This window comes from Mytilus californianus, unplaced genomic scaffold (genome assembly GCF_021869535.1).
Source record: "Mytilus californianus isolate M0D057914Y unplaced genomic scaffold, xbMytCali1.0.p SCAF_6, whole genome shotgun sequence".
Classification (NCBI taxonomy): Eukaryota; Metazoa; Mollusca; class Bivalvia; order Mytilida; family Mytilidae; genus Mytilus; species Mytilus californianus.
Window position 1 is genome coordinate 21,705,176 of NW_026262712.1, and position 15,512 is coordinate 21,720,687.

The following is a 15,512-nucleotide window of genomic DNA, read 5'->3' on the forward strand; positions in this document are numbered from 1 at the left end:
GTTAAAAATATTTGATCATCACTTATTTTGGAAAGTGTAAAAGACATTGCCTATGACATAATTTTCATAAAATTCTGGCAAGAATTGTACATGTGAGAGCGCTTACAATGCAATTTTCCATATAATCAATATTTCCAAGGGGCATAACTCTTTATATAAAAAAAATTGCAATGTATTAAACTATTTTAGCTGTGTCTATTAATTTAAAATATGTCGTATATCTTCTGTCTATATATTATATTGTGTACAACTTACTATTATGTTCATTTGCAAATAAAAAGAAATTCATTATAAAAAAAAAAATATTTCCAAGGAGCATAACTCTTTTAAAAATAATTGATCGGCACAGATTTTCGAATTCGTCAAAGACATTGATGATATAAACCTATAATATAAGTTTCATAAAAATCTGTCAAGAATTGTACACATTAGATCACTCACAAATTATCATTTAAGGGCAATAAATCAAATAAAAGAGTCGACTGAAGATTTTGGCCATATGGCTTATTTGTAGAACTTGTCTTGCTGGTCATTTGTGCTTTTAAAGTTTCTATCTATCTATTACAGTTTTAAAACAAATGGGAAAAATCTTCATTTAAGAAGAATAACTTCGATAAGGAGTCGATTACGATTTCGGCTATGTTTGACTTATTTGTAGATCCTGTTGTGCTGATCATTTTTGCTTTTTAAAGATCCTATCTATCTATTATAGTTTTTACAATATTAGGCAATAATGCAAAAAATTGGTAAAAATCATCATTAAAGTGCAATAACTCTAATAAGGAGTCTTCTGACGATTTTGGTCATGTTGACTTCTTTTTAGATTTTGTCTTGCTGATAAGAAAAGCTCAATTGGCCCTTTGAGCCAGGTGAGCTAAAAATGAGATGTTTTACAGAACTTAGATTAGATAGCATCAACAAATACAAATAAAATGTATAATATTTATAACAAGTTTTATTGATAATGATTACTTTTGAACATAATGACATTGCACAATTGCCCAAGGATGAAACTAGGCATACTTTTTCTGCCAATTCTATACTGCTATAATACAATCAAGGTTATGTATCTTATATATTTACAAATAAAAATGATTATAGACTAGAAAAAAATACCAAATGGTTCAATATGTAAAATAGTCTGTATTAAAAAATAGATGATCTCATCTTAAAATTTATCTATAAAATTTAAAATTCATTTAACAAACTTCGGACAACAAATTGTATCTTACAACAAAACAATAAACACAGTAATTGAAATAGGTGCCTTTCCTCTCAGTTTGAATCAAAGTACCTGATAGCATTGTGGAAAGATTGAATTTGTAGTAATGTGTGCTTAACTTCTCATTTGATTTATCCAATTATATATACCAGATGGGATGAAAACAAAATTAACTTTCTAAATAAATGAATAATAATACCATCTAGTATGGAAAATAAAGTTAAAATGTTTACAAAAAAATAAATATTATTCTGTAAAGCAAGTCATGTTTGGAATTATTTTATTTTCCCAATAAGGCATTTCATCTCTTAGAATTACATAAAAAAAACTTGGGCAACAGAAAGACTATGGTTTTAATAATTATCTCTGTTTAAAAATATGAGCAAATTCTCAACCATTTTATAAAAACATTTGCATTTTTAAATTGTAGATATACAATTAAATGTCAGGTGTTACAATCTTGATAGGAAATAAAATATGTCTAATAAAGAATTTATTTAATTTTTTTTTCAATTTTTTTTTATTAAATTTAAAAAAGGCAGAAGTTATTATGAAATGAAATTTCCTGAAGTTGAGATTGATGAATATATAATTCATCTGTCTTTTTTAAGAAAAGAGTTTTCATTTATCTATTCAATTGAATTTGAATTCTTTAATAACTGTCCAAAATTGGTGCAGGAAAATAATATAAAATTAAATCCATATAATTAATGAGATATCTACCTCCAGACAAAATATTGGAGAGATAAGATAGCACATTTTACTCAACATTATAAAAGATAACATTTGAATTATCTCCCCATCTCAGCGTTACGCTTCCTTGAATTTGTCATACATTTGCATGAAAAAATTTCTCATTCGAGCCACAAAACACATTATATTTGCACAAAATTTACCTGTTACAAGACTACTACATTTGCATGGATCAATCCAAGTTTCTATTAAAAAATAATTGAAAAATCGTAGAACTTTTATATATATATTATAAGGGATTTATATAGTAGCTATATAAATGCTTGATATTATGAATTTTGAAAAAAAAACCTAATATATTAAACAATGTTTTTAAATCAACTGTGATGTGGTGTAAAGCAATCACCAATCAATCAATCAATTAAATCAACTGAAATAACAGAGTGAAAATGAATATTGAAGATGGAGACAAACACATAATAAAGGTCTTTATAGATATACTAGCTTTCAATGTAGATAAATGAGAAGGAACGTACAAACATTTTCTCAAGATGCACCAAGAAAATATGCAAAAGTAGAATAAGAACTGATCGTTAATGTAGAGTTATGTTTACAGGAACAAATTGTTTGCTTTACGCTTATCAAAATTCAAATTCGCACAAATGAAGGTCACCTCTATTTTTATATAAAAAATAAAAAGCTGTATACTTCCTTATTATGACTTTTTTTTGTAAACCAAATATTATTTCTTGACTATAAAAAACTTCAGGATAATCTAAATATTATACATTTTGTAAATATCTTCATATATAAGGCTTCTTGCATGAATAAAAGTTATAAAAACTCTTTTTCCATTATAATTGTAGAATCACATAGTATGACATGACTTAAGGTTATATCAAATATAAACAACAGGTTATTCCCTCATCAGTTTTGTTTATATCAAATTTGATTGGATATGACTCTTACCATTATTAATTTGAAAAAATTCTTGCATAAAATTTAGGTCATGGTGTTCCAGTTTTGTATGTACTGTTATAATTACCACAAAGAAAACATCATTCCTCTATACAAAATTGCATTTTTTTTTGTTAATTATGTACATAAACTTATCAACGAAGTAACTTGTAAACACTAGTTTTTCATTTTACATGTTGAAAAAAGAGGGGGGGTGTATTTATTTGATATATTTTTTTCTAATTCTTCATATGAAAACAATTTAATTTGGTAATAGAAAATGCTTGATCTCTGGGATTTCAATTTGCACATGTTTGCCTAAATGAGAAGTTTAAAAAAAATTGTCACTGAAACACCATTACAATTTATATAAATAAAAATAAGATGTGGTATGATTGTCAATGAGACAACTCTCCAACAGATGATTACTATTTTTCTTTGTTTGTAGAAGCTTTAAGTCGATTATAAACATAAATAATATTCATTTATAAAACAAAACACACCACTGAATAAAAAATCATTAATGAAACGATTGATTCACATATTTCTTTTGGCAAAACTACAACTGTTTCAAATAACTCCTGATTTTCGACATTTTCCTTTATGAAATACTAAAACTGTAAAAATATAAGTGAACCAACACCTGAAGTGGTGATTGTGCGGTAGGGTAAAAACGAGTGGATACCGCTAGGTATTCACAGTCATCTTGAAAAAAATGAATATGTCGACAATAAAGACAACAACACTCAAGTTTTTACCGCAAAGTATCTGTTTATTAGGTTGACATGTTTCACCTATAGATAGGCGTCATCAGGACAATGTTACATATAAAATTTACAGTGAGGTGTATTTCTTGCGGTTGAGCGGTTAACCGGAAGTGTAAGTATAATTACGGTAGTTATGGTGACGTTATATAAATAGAAAATGAAAGTGAAAGTGAAAAGACATAGAGAATATATATAGAAAGAAAAGTAAATGTTGTATAAATAAATTAATAAAAGTTTGTAAGAGTTAGTTCTTCCTTGTAGTCTTATGGTATAGTATATAGTCTTATTGGAGGTTCCTAGTGGTATCGTTTGATGATAAAATGTTTGGTTTAATTTCCCAAATGGACACCACCTCACGGTAATTCTGTACCAATTAGACTGGCTTCGCTCTAGGAGGTACTGCTTCCAGTTGCGTTGGGAATATATGAGATGTATGATCGCCACTGGTATTGGGAATTATGGTAGATCTGTAAATATTTAATTTGTTTGTAAAATGTCTTAGGATCAAGTATGGCTTCATAAAATAATTTGTGTGGTTCCTGTGGTTCATTCTGTTCCTGGTTCCGTTCTGTTTTCTCTAAATGGCTTGTCTGGTATCCATGTGTATTTATGTGTTGTGTATAAATTTTCCGTAATAGAGGGGTCTCTGTGTGTGTTTTCTTGCAGTTGCTTCTGTTTCCATATCTTTCCTTCTGGTGGTGTGTAGAATTCTGCTATCATTTTCGGGAAAGGATCGGCAATGGTCGGAATGGTCTGTGTATTTGTTCATGCTGGTTGGTCGTAAGGTACAACACAAGTGTGGCAAAGGTGGATCCTTGCGGATGCAGGGGTTCACAGTAAATAGTTAAACTGTAAAAATATAAGTGAACCAACACCTGAAGTGGTGATTGTGCGGTAGGGTAAAAACGAGTGGATACCGCTAGGTATTCACAGTCATCTTGAAAAAAATTAATATGTCGACATATTCATTTTTTTCAAGATGATATATAAATAGAAAATGAAAGTGAAAGAACAACTCTTACAAACTTTTATTAATTTATTTATACAACATTTACTTTTCTTTCTATTTATATTCTCTATGTCTTTTCACTTTCACTTTCATTTTCTATTTATATAACGTCACCATAACTACCGTAATTATACTTACACTTCCGGTTAACCACTCAACCGCAAGAAATGCACCTCACTGTAAATTTTATATGTAACATTGTCCTGATGACGCCTATCTATAGGTGAAACATGTCGACCAAATAAACAGATACTTTGCGGTAAAAACTTGAGTGTTGTTGTCTTTATTGTCGACATATTTATAAAATTTTGTATAAATCTGACATACATTTGTAACCGAAAAAGCCATAAAAGCAAATTATTGTTGTATCTGTATTTTACAGAGCAAATGTTTTAAATAATATGAACTATTCTATTTTCCAATATCCAAATACATTGTCTGCCATAAATAAGCATGCATACACATTTAATATGAAAGATGTATATAAAAAACACATATGTAATTTGATATCACTAAAAACTTTTTCACTGATTCAACATTTGCACCACGAACCATATTTCTTTTGAGCCAAAATAAAACCTTTCATTTGCGCCAATAATACACGTAAATATTTTAGATAATAGTTGTACATTTATACTATTCAATTCATATTATATATTTGTATCAATCCCTTCCATTCGTGTGCATTACATGATATCTAGCATAATAAGTTCTTTGAAGTTTTGATAATTTTTAAGGTCAAACAAACATACTGGTACATCTACATTTTTTGATGGCATCATTAAACTATGTTTATCCCTATCCATTTGCCCCTATTTAAATAGTGATTTTTCCTTGCATCTATAAGACTAGTCTCTGTTCTTCAATACACTGGATAATCTGTATGTGTTGTAAAAAAAATATTTAAAAATGCAGACTTGTTTCCACTGTTTTTCTCAAATGTGAACATTGTACAATTTTATACTCTCATGACTTCCAGTTTTGTGTATCATTGCAAAATGAATAAGAACTTATTACTTACTCAGGGGTATTGTACAAAATTTCTTATATGAACCACATATTTTGGATATAACTTATAGCAACACTTTAATCAGCATTTTTTTTACCTGAAAAATTGTGCAAAATAAGTTATGTTTTAGCTCAAATGAAATACAACCTTATGGCACAAATGAGATACAGTATTTTTAAAAAATTGGAACAAATGCAATGAGCCCATGTAGAGCTGTGATGTTAAAAATCATCTCATGCCATATATCAGCTCTAAACCATTTTTTTTTCAACAAGTTAAAAAAAATTGTGGAATAGGTATTACCTGTTCTGTAATAGTTAAAATGCTTTCATTAAATTTTGCTATGAAAATCAAAAACTGTTCAATTTTGCACATGGAGATCTTTATTTCTATCTGTATTTATGGAGGATAATGTAACAGTATACATATAGCATCCCTTAAGATTTAATTGCATGAACAAGAAGAAATAATTCATTATTACTGAGAACAACAACAGTATTCATCCCATGATAAGTAGGTAAAACAAGTACATAAAAAAATAGGCAAAAATACAAAAAGTCCTTTAAGGACAATTACTCCTATAAGATGTCAGTTATATTGGTAATTTTGTAGATCTTGTACTGCTGATCATTTTTACCATTTATAGTTTTTAAGATAATTTGTAAAAATATTTTATAATGAAAATAACATTTTATAAATTTGATACATCAGAAGTGCTTTTTTAAATTTACCTAATAGGAATGCTCCAACCAAAAAACATTTAAACCCATGAATAGTTAAATCAGTAAAAAATTTCATTTAACTGCAATAACTCCTATAATGTTTCAGTAATTTTTTATCATCATTATTTTCAAATGATTTTAAGGCTTATAGCCATTCAATTTTCTTACTGGATAAAAGATAATTTGTAAAAAAAAAAAAAAACACTCCTAGAAATTTGAAAAGACTTTTCTAAATAATTGTCCAAACAGATTCCCTAAGGTTTGAGGATGCAATTAATGCTTTTCAGCTTCTAAATTCCCCTATTTGACACTAAATCAAAGGTGGTTATGAAAATTTTTTGACTCCAAAATAATTGTCTGACATTAATCAATCTATGCTAAACTTATTGTGTTTGTTAGCTCAACGTGCGAGCTGAGATATCTAAGAAGCTTATCATTATTGGTTACAAGAGCGCAATTATTTGTTAACATTTTACCAGCAAGTTTTTTACCCCAAGATGGTACTCAGAATAGAATCTTGTGCGGTTTCTCATTGGATGATACAGGATTGGAACTACTTTTAGTCGAAAGCTTATATATCCATTTATGTTTGAAAAAACAAGAAAATCAAATTCATATTTTACAAAGTATAGAAAATATATTCTATTTCTGCACGTAAGAGCCATTAAAAAATTGCCTTTTTCATTAAGCGAAAAAAAATAGACGTTGTTTTTCAACTGCATTTTATGTCAACTTTTGCCACATGACCATATATTTTTTTGGCTGTTATACAAAGCTGACATTTCTAGTAACAGGAACTGCTACATATTTTTTTTCTAGCTTGTGTAGTCTTCAAGAAATAAAATATGTAACACCACTGGTACTCTATGGAAAATGCACTAGGAATAATTGTGCCCTTGTAACCTATTGTTTTGAAACATACGAGATAAAGACACAAATTCACAAAGAAAACATTTAAAAAAAGAATAATTCAAATAAATGAATTTTCACAAAACAGCTACACCCAAACACCATTTGGATTTTTGGAAACCGACAATATTTTGCTAAGAGGACTGGCTATCATCTTCCTCCCTATACCAAGATTTGGAGATTTTCTTCCTTCCAGCACTTTCAAAACCACTGAAATTAAAATTAAAAAATCGAATTATTTCCCTTGTCACATACATTAATGTGGAGCAATTCTTTTTTGTTGAAAATCTTGGAAAACTAATTGAAAATGTGTTTCTAAGTATCAAATGGTCACTGTATGTTTTAAGCTCTTGCAAGCTCTTGCATTTCCTGCATGCAAAAATAACAAAAAAGGACACCAAACAAAGTAAATAATCCTTTCACCAACACAGTGTGCTTCCTTCTTCACTTCTAAAACTGTGTGTATCTTAAACAGGAAAAAATGTGGTAACATAAAAATCTACAAGTACATGTTAGAGCCTTGTTTATCTGTAAAATGAATTATGTATTATACTAAAGAAATTAAAATAATTCTTTTTCATAGTGACAAGCATAAGAAGGGCAAGCTAGTAGAAAATGTTTTATTTTTCAACAAATATGGTTAAAGCCTAAAATTGTGCATTTCTAAGTGAATCTGTTGGCATAATTTAAGAATAATTTCTAAATTTCTATATTTCAAAGTCATTTTCAAGACACATTTAAACTTTGCGATTTCTGATCATGTACACAAAACATTCGCTTGATGTTAAAAATATGGTTTGAATTCAAATTTTATACCCCAGCACTTGTTTACCTATTATAAAATGTATACGGAATTCATGCATAACACTAATATATTTTAAGTTAAGAAAGCAGGAAAACTGAGATATTATGTTCGGATATATATATACTTGTAAATGGTAAAGGAATGATTTAGACACAAACCATGCAATAATTTAACATCTTGAGGTAATGTAATACATTTAATAAACTGTTCACAGAGACATGTCTCGCTTTTTTGTAATTTTGATAATGGAAATGTTGAAATTAAAATAGCAATACTTTAACATGTAAGTTATGCAAATATTCAAAGTCCATGAACCATGACTGAAGGTACATGGCTAAACAATCTCCATGGAATGAGATGTGCCAATGCTAATACAACTGCATACCAAATACCAATGACTTATTATAAGTCATTCCCTTTAAACAAACCTAAACACAAACATTATCTTGTAAAAAATGTAAAAGTTTCAAAGTCAATGAACCATGATGAGGGGGTGGGGCTATATAATCTCCATGGAAATGATACTTGCAAATGCCAATACATTTGCATACCAAATATCATTGACTTAACATTAGCAGTTCATCTTAAACTGATCTAATCACAAACAAATACATGTAAACTGAGCAAAATTTCAAAGTCAATAGGCCATGACTGAGAGGATGGGGCCAAATATTCTCCATTGAAATGGTATGTGCTAATGCTTATACAAATGAATACTAATTAACATTGGCCTACCACTATTGGTTCCCCTTGAACTGACCTAATCACAAACTAATACATGTTAACTAAGCAAAATTTTCAAAGCCAATAGACCATGACTAAGGGGGCTGAGCCAAATAATCTCCATGGAAATGAGATAAGCCAATGCTTATACAACTGCATACCAAATATCATTGACCTACCACTAATGGTTCCTCATAAACTTACCTAATCACAAACTACTACATGTAAAATAAGCAAAAGTTTCAAAGTCAATAGACCATGACTGAGGGGGCAGGGCCAAATAATCTCCATGGAAATGAGATGTGCCAATGCTAATACAACTGTATACCAAATATCATTGACCTATCACTAATGGTTCCCCATAAACTGACCTAATCACAAACAAATACATGTAAAATAAGCAAAAGTTTCAAAGTCAATAGACCATGACTGAGGGGGCAGAGCCAAATAATCTCCATGGAAATGAGATGTGCCAATGCGAATACAACTGCATACCAAATATCAATGATCTACCACTTGTGGTTCACCATAAACTAGGCCTAATCACAAACTAATACATTGTTGACGCGGCCGCCGCCAACGACGGGAACTTCATACCTATGTCTCGCTTTTGGACTCCGTCAAGCAAGACAAAAATTATAATTAAAGGGGCATTATCTACGAGATATAAAAAAACATTAAAATATGATTTTTTTTTTGTTCAATCATTATGAAAGTGAAATAGTGAAAGAAGATTCACATTTAGCAGCCAGTTTGGTTCAATTTTGTCAAAATTAGCTAAGAAACATCGCTGATGAATTATTCACTTGCAAGTGAATAATTTGACCTCATTGAATCCATATTCATGTGACCTTCAATTTAACCCCTTAACTGGAGATGGGTTACACATGTATTCAGCTATTAAAAGGAAAAGAATGTCAACATTGAAAGTGAAACAAGGATGAACCATTTGGTTGACTGATTTGATCCAAAAAAAAAATTCTTATACAAGTAAAAAACGATGATAAAAGTACTTTTTAACCTACAATATGAAATCAAACAGACCTAGAAAAATTCAATTGCACGTTGTCACTATCTATTAATATTTATATTTATGTGTATATTGGGTAATAGTCCGTGAGTAAATTATAATGTCAAAACAAAAATACACATGAAATGCTGATACATATTATCGAGTTAAAAACTATTTATTTTAGACTACTTGTGATTTGCGTATAAGATTTAGTATGTTATAAACCAAATATGAGAATTTGAGTCAAATCTGTGAACATGAATTTGACAGCTAATGAATACCCCTTTAAAAGGCAATAACTCAAATAACAAGTTGAGTGAGAAAACAAAACAGCCTTTTGGCTTATTTGTAGATCTAGTCTTGTTGATCATTTTTGCTATTTAAAGTTTCTTTCTATCTGTTACAATTTTTCAAGATAATAGGCAGGCGGGGGTCATCAGACACATTTATAAAACTAGATTCCCAAATGATGATTGTGACCAAGTATGGTTGAATTCGGCCCAATAGATTCAGAGGAGAATATTTTTGTAAAAGTTAACGGACGACGACGGACAACAAACGATGGACGAAGGAAGACAGACGACTGATGCCATGTGATGAGAAAAGCTCAAATGGCCCTTTTGACCAAGTGAGCTAAAAAGGAAATATAACAATCAACACTTTTATCAAATCTGTCTGAGTTTTGAGAGTTTGAAATTAATTTCCGTAGATGTAATTAACAAACAAGAGGCTGTCAGAGTGACAGCAAACCGGATTTTCCTGCAGAGGTCATGATCAAACCCTGAACAGTTGAGCAAGTATGGACACTTCATTTAAGCTTAAAACTGCTCTGAATTTGGATTGTGGTTGAATATTTGACACAGCATAGGTTTGTGACACAAAATGAATGTGGTCAAAGAACTGAAATATTCAAAATTGGACATTTATTTAATTACCTACTATGGTCCAATATCCAAAATCTAAGTACATTGTCAGAATCAGCATATCAAAGAACTCCAAAAATTCATTTTTCAATGAAATCAAACAAAAGTTTAATTTAGGACCCTTTGGACCACAATGTAGACCAATTTGATAAAGGAGCTCACAATCCAAAATCTCTCAATACATGGTAAGATTCAGCATTTCAAGGAACCACATAAATTCAATTTTTGTGAATCAAACAAAGTTTAATTTTGGACCCTGATTTGGACCAACTTGAAAACTGGGCCCAAAAATCTAATTTTTAAATACAGGTTTACATTCAGCATTTGAAAGAACCCTATATATATTTAATTTAAGTTGAAATGAAACACAATTTAATTGTATCCATATATTTTCTGTGCAAAGGGAAATAACTCAAACTTGATAAATAGATATGATTATAATGAATAAAGTGATGACTAAGTTCTATAAAATTAGATATGATGTAATTTTTCAAATTATAATCAATAGTATAATAACAACAACCAATGATGACTAAGTTCTCTTAAATTAGATATGAATTATCACTCAAACATTGTTAAAATCAGCATATCAAAGAACCCAAGAATTCAATTGTTGATTAAACAAAAGTTTAATTTAGGACCCTTAGTACCTCGATGTGGTATTATCTAACTAATAATGAAAATAAATACAGGCTTAGATTCAGCATTTCAAAGTACCCTATATATATTCAATTTATGTTGAAGTCAAACACAGTTTAATTTTGGTCCCTTATTTGGATCAACTTGAAAACTGGGCCCAAAATCAGAAATCTAAATATATGTTTATTAATAGACAATCTAAGCTAAGTTTTAAAAAGGAGTTCACCTAATCCAAAAAATATATATAGCATTCAGAAAATTAGTTTTTACAGAATAACATACAATTTACAATTTACCAAAGTAAAAAAAAAATATCAAAAATTTTATTTATCATTAATACAATGTCTTTTAAAAATCTATAAAACTTATCTGTAATTATCTTCAAAATGTCTAATAATGAACAGTAAATTTCTAACTATATTTACTACTATATAGCTTTTAATCATCAACACTTAGAAAACAGAAAATTTTCAAATAAATCTGTCACTCAAGATAAGACATTAACCATATGTTTAGTAAACTGATTACAGGACTTATAAACAGGTGAAAATTATCTATAAAGGCTTAGTGTATTCAAACTTAATGCATATAATTAACAATTTCTGTTCAAAGGAGAATAATTCAATCACAAAAAAGACCCCAGAGGACTCGACTTTTATTTGATTTGATTTTTTTTATTGTAATATACAAGAAGAACAAAACACCAAAATAATTCTCTAAAATTAGATATGACTTAACCACTCATAAATCTCTAAAATTAGATATGATTTTATATCTATCACTTAAACACATCACTTTTCAAAACAAATAACTCAAACTTATTTACATAAACCAATAATAAAATGCTTCGCTGGGCGCAGCTTGATACGACCGCAGAGGTCGAACCCTGAACAGTTGGGGCAAGTATGGACAAAACATTCAAGCTTGATACAGCTCTGAATTTGGATTGTGATTAAATATTTGACACAGCATAGGTTTCTGACACAGAAAGAATGTGGTCTAAGAACTTCAATTTTTTTAATTAACCTATTATGGTCCAATGTCCAAAATCAAAATACATGGTTAGATTCAGCATATCAAAGAACCCCATATATTCAATTTTTGTTGAAATCAAACAAAGTTAAATTTTGGACCCCAACTTGGACAAACTTGAAAACTGGTCCCATAATCAAAAATCTAAACACATGTTTAGATTCAGCATATCAAAGTACCCCAAGAATTCAATTTTTGTTAAAATCAAACTAAGTTTAATTTTGGACCCTTTGGACCTTAATGTAGACCAATTTAAAAATGGGTCCCAAAATCAAAAATCTAAAAACACGGTTAGATTTGGCATATCAAAGAACCCAAATAATTCAATTTTTGATGAAATCAAACAAAGTTTAATTTTGGACCCTTTTGACCTCAATATGAACCAATTTGATAGCGGGCCCACAAATAAAAAATCTAAATACATGGTAAGATTCAGCATATCAAAGAACCCCATATATTCAATTTTTGTTGAAATCAAACAAAGTTTAATTTTGGACCCCAATTTGGACCAACTTGAAAACTGGGCCAAAAATCAAAAATCTAAATACATGTTTAGATTCAGCATATCAAAGAACCCCATATATTCAATTTTTGTTAAAATCAAACAAAGTTTAATTTTGGACCCTTTGGACCTTAATGTAGACCAATTTGAAAACTGGATCCAAAATTAAAAATCTAAATACACGGTTAGATTCCGCATAACAAATAAATAAATGTGGTCAAAGATTTTACAAATCTAATGCGCCATACTGTCCAATTAAAGATTACTTCTTGAAATTTGAAAAAAAAATAATATTTGAAGAATAATTCTTTTTAATTTCTGAAATCTGAACTGAGAAAAAATTGACCCCCCCCCCCCCACAATTTCTTTAAACCCCCCCCCCCCCCCATTTTTTCCCCCAAAAATTCTTTCCCTCAAGATATGGTCATAATCTCAATTCAAATTTCCAATGGAGTTTGCAACCATAATTACCCATTTAAATTTACCATAGTGCTAACTTAATCTATTTTATAATAGAATTTAAAATATAGTGTCAAATCTTTCATATGGATTTTGTTGTAAAAAAAAAGATGCAACATTTGCAGATATTTTTACTGGTCTTCCTTTATAAATATGCATTTCTTTAAACATAATTTAAAAGCAGTGTAAGGGAAGTAACCAAAACGTATTTGGATTACCTCCCTTACACTGTTTTAAATTATCTTAATTGTTCATTAAGAATTACTTTATACATAATTTAAAAGCAGTGTAAGGGAGATAATTTCAATGATGTATTTGATTTATCTCCCTTACACTGCTTTAAATTATGTTTTGTACTAAAGTATTTGTCCATTAACCATGACAACCTTGTTTTTCCCCCTTTTTTGCCCCTAATTCTTAAACGGTTTGAGCCATAACCCCTCAAAGCAAATCCTAACCATCCCTTTGTGGTATGGAAACTTGTAGTATAATTTCAGAGAGATCCATACACCGTTCCACAGTTATTGTCTGGAAACTAGAAAATGCTTATTTTTGGCCCCTAATTCCTTAACTGTTGGTACCATAACCCCCAAAATCAATCCCCACCTTCCTTTTGTGGTATTGAACCTTATGGTAAAATTTCATAGAGATCCATTCACTTAAACTAAAGTTAGAGTGCGAAAACTAATGCGTCTTCGGACGACGACGACGCCAACGTCATACCAATATACGACCACAAAAATTTTTTTGCGGTCGTATAAAAAACCAGCAAAATACTTCTCTAAAATCAGATATCATGTTATATCTATTTCCATATTAAAATCAAATTTAATTAATAGTTGCTAATATTGTTTCTTTCAAGTGTCAAAAAATAATACAGATCTGCAACTTATCTATCAATGTCTAAAAAACTTTATCTCATAATAAAAATAGATTATTATCTAATTAAAAACAAGTTTCGATCCAGCACTTAAAGAACCCTATATATATTTAATTTATGTTCAAGTATAACAAACACAAACTGATTAATTTTCCCAGGAGACCTGCCCTTTAGTTCATATGATTTGTTTTTTTGTCCCATACAAGGATATATATGGTTTAGGGGCGGGGATCTCAACCATTTACAAGTTCTTAAACAGGAAGAAGGTGGGAATGACCCCAAGGAACTCACCTTTTATTTCATTTCATTTGTTTTATTGTAACATACAAGAATATATATGGTTTCGCCGTGGGGATCTTGACCATTTACAAGTTTTCAAAATACAGGAGAGTAGGGGTTACCCCAGGGGACTTCCCCTAAATTTAATTTGCTTTAATTTATTGTCCCATACAAGTACATATATGGTTTAGGGGTGGGGATCTCAACCGTTTACAAGTTTTCAAAAAGAAGGGGGTAGGGTTTACCCCCGTGGACTTCCCCTATATTTCATTTGATTTGATATATTGTCCCATACAAGAATATATATGGTTTCTCGGTGGGAATCTTGACCGTTTACAAGTTATCAAAAAAAAGGGGGTAGGGGTTACCCCAATGGACTTCCCCTATATTTCAATCAGAAAACAGTAAATTTTCAAATAAATCTGTCACTCCAATGATTATCATATGCTAAAATAATTCAAAGATCTAATTAATAATGAAAATAAATCATTATCATATGCTGAAATCTTTATAATATCTAATTGAACAGAACTATGGTTGTTTAACATAGTACTCTAACATAATTAATAATGTAATAATCTTCAAAATGTCTAATGATATAGCTTAGGAAATAGATAATTTTCACTCCCACTTAGGAAATAGATCATTTTCAAATAAATCTGTCACTCCAATTTTTATTCTGAGATAAGATAAATCATAAAAAGATAACAACAGTAAAATATTTAAAAATTCTACTTTTGGATATTAAAAATGAAGAAAACTCACAAAGGAGATATACTAAAATCTTGAAAATTAATAGAGACCTTCATTAAGTCCAAGGAAACAACATACCGGTAATTAAATTTGAAAAAAATTTGTTAAAGCATTTTCATGTTATTGTGTGGACGCTGTTTGGCAGCCGCCAGAGCCGTCCAGCGGCCTGCTGTATATAACCATTTTAATAACCGATATTTCCTTCGAAAATCTGGTT

General features: G+C 29.8%; 1 protein-coding gene across 5 annotated transcripts in view; it reads right to left on the reverse strand.

Annotated features, from left to right (window-relative positions):
• Nucleotides 1-937: 937 nt before the first annotated feature.
• LOC127704337 (uncharacterized) overlaps nucleotides 938-15,512 on the reverse strand; it is an 84,124-nt gene continuing 69,549 nt past the window's right edge. For 3 of the 5 annotated variants that reach the window (XM_052208356.1, XM_052208355.1, XM_052208357.1), the window contains one exon: nucleotides 938-7,498. In XM_052208356.1, the coding sequence (XP_052064316.1) occupies nucleotides 7,377-7,498 (122 nt within the window). In that variant the 3' untranslated portion in view covers nucleotides 938-7,376. The remainder of the gene's footprint in view (nucleotides 7,499-15,512) is intronic. The other 2 variants (XR_007983233.1, XM_052208358.1) reach the window with 2 other exon arrangements.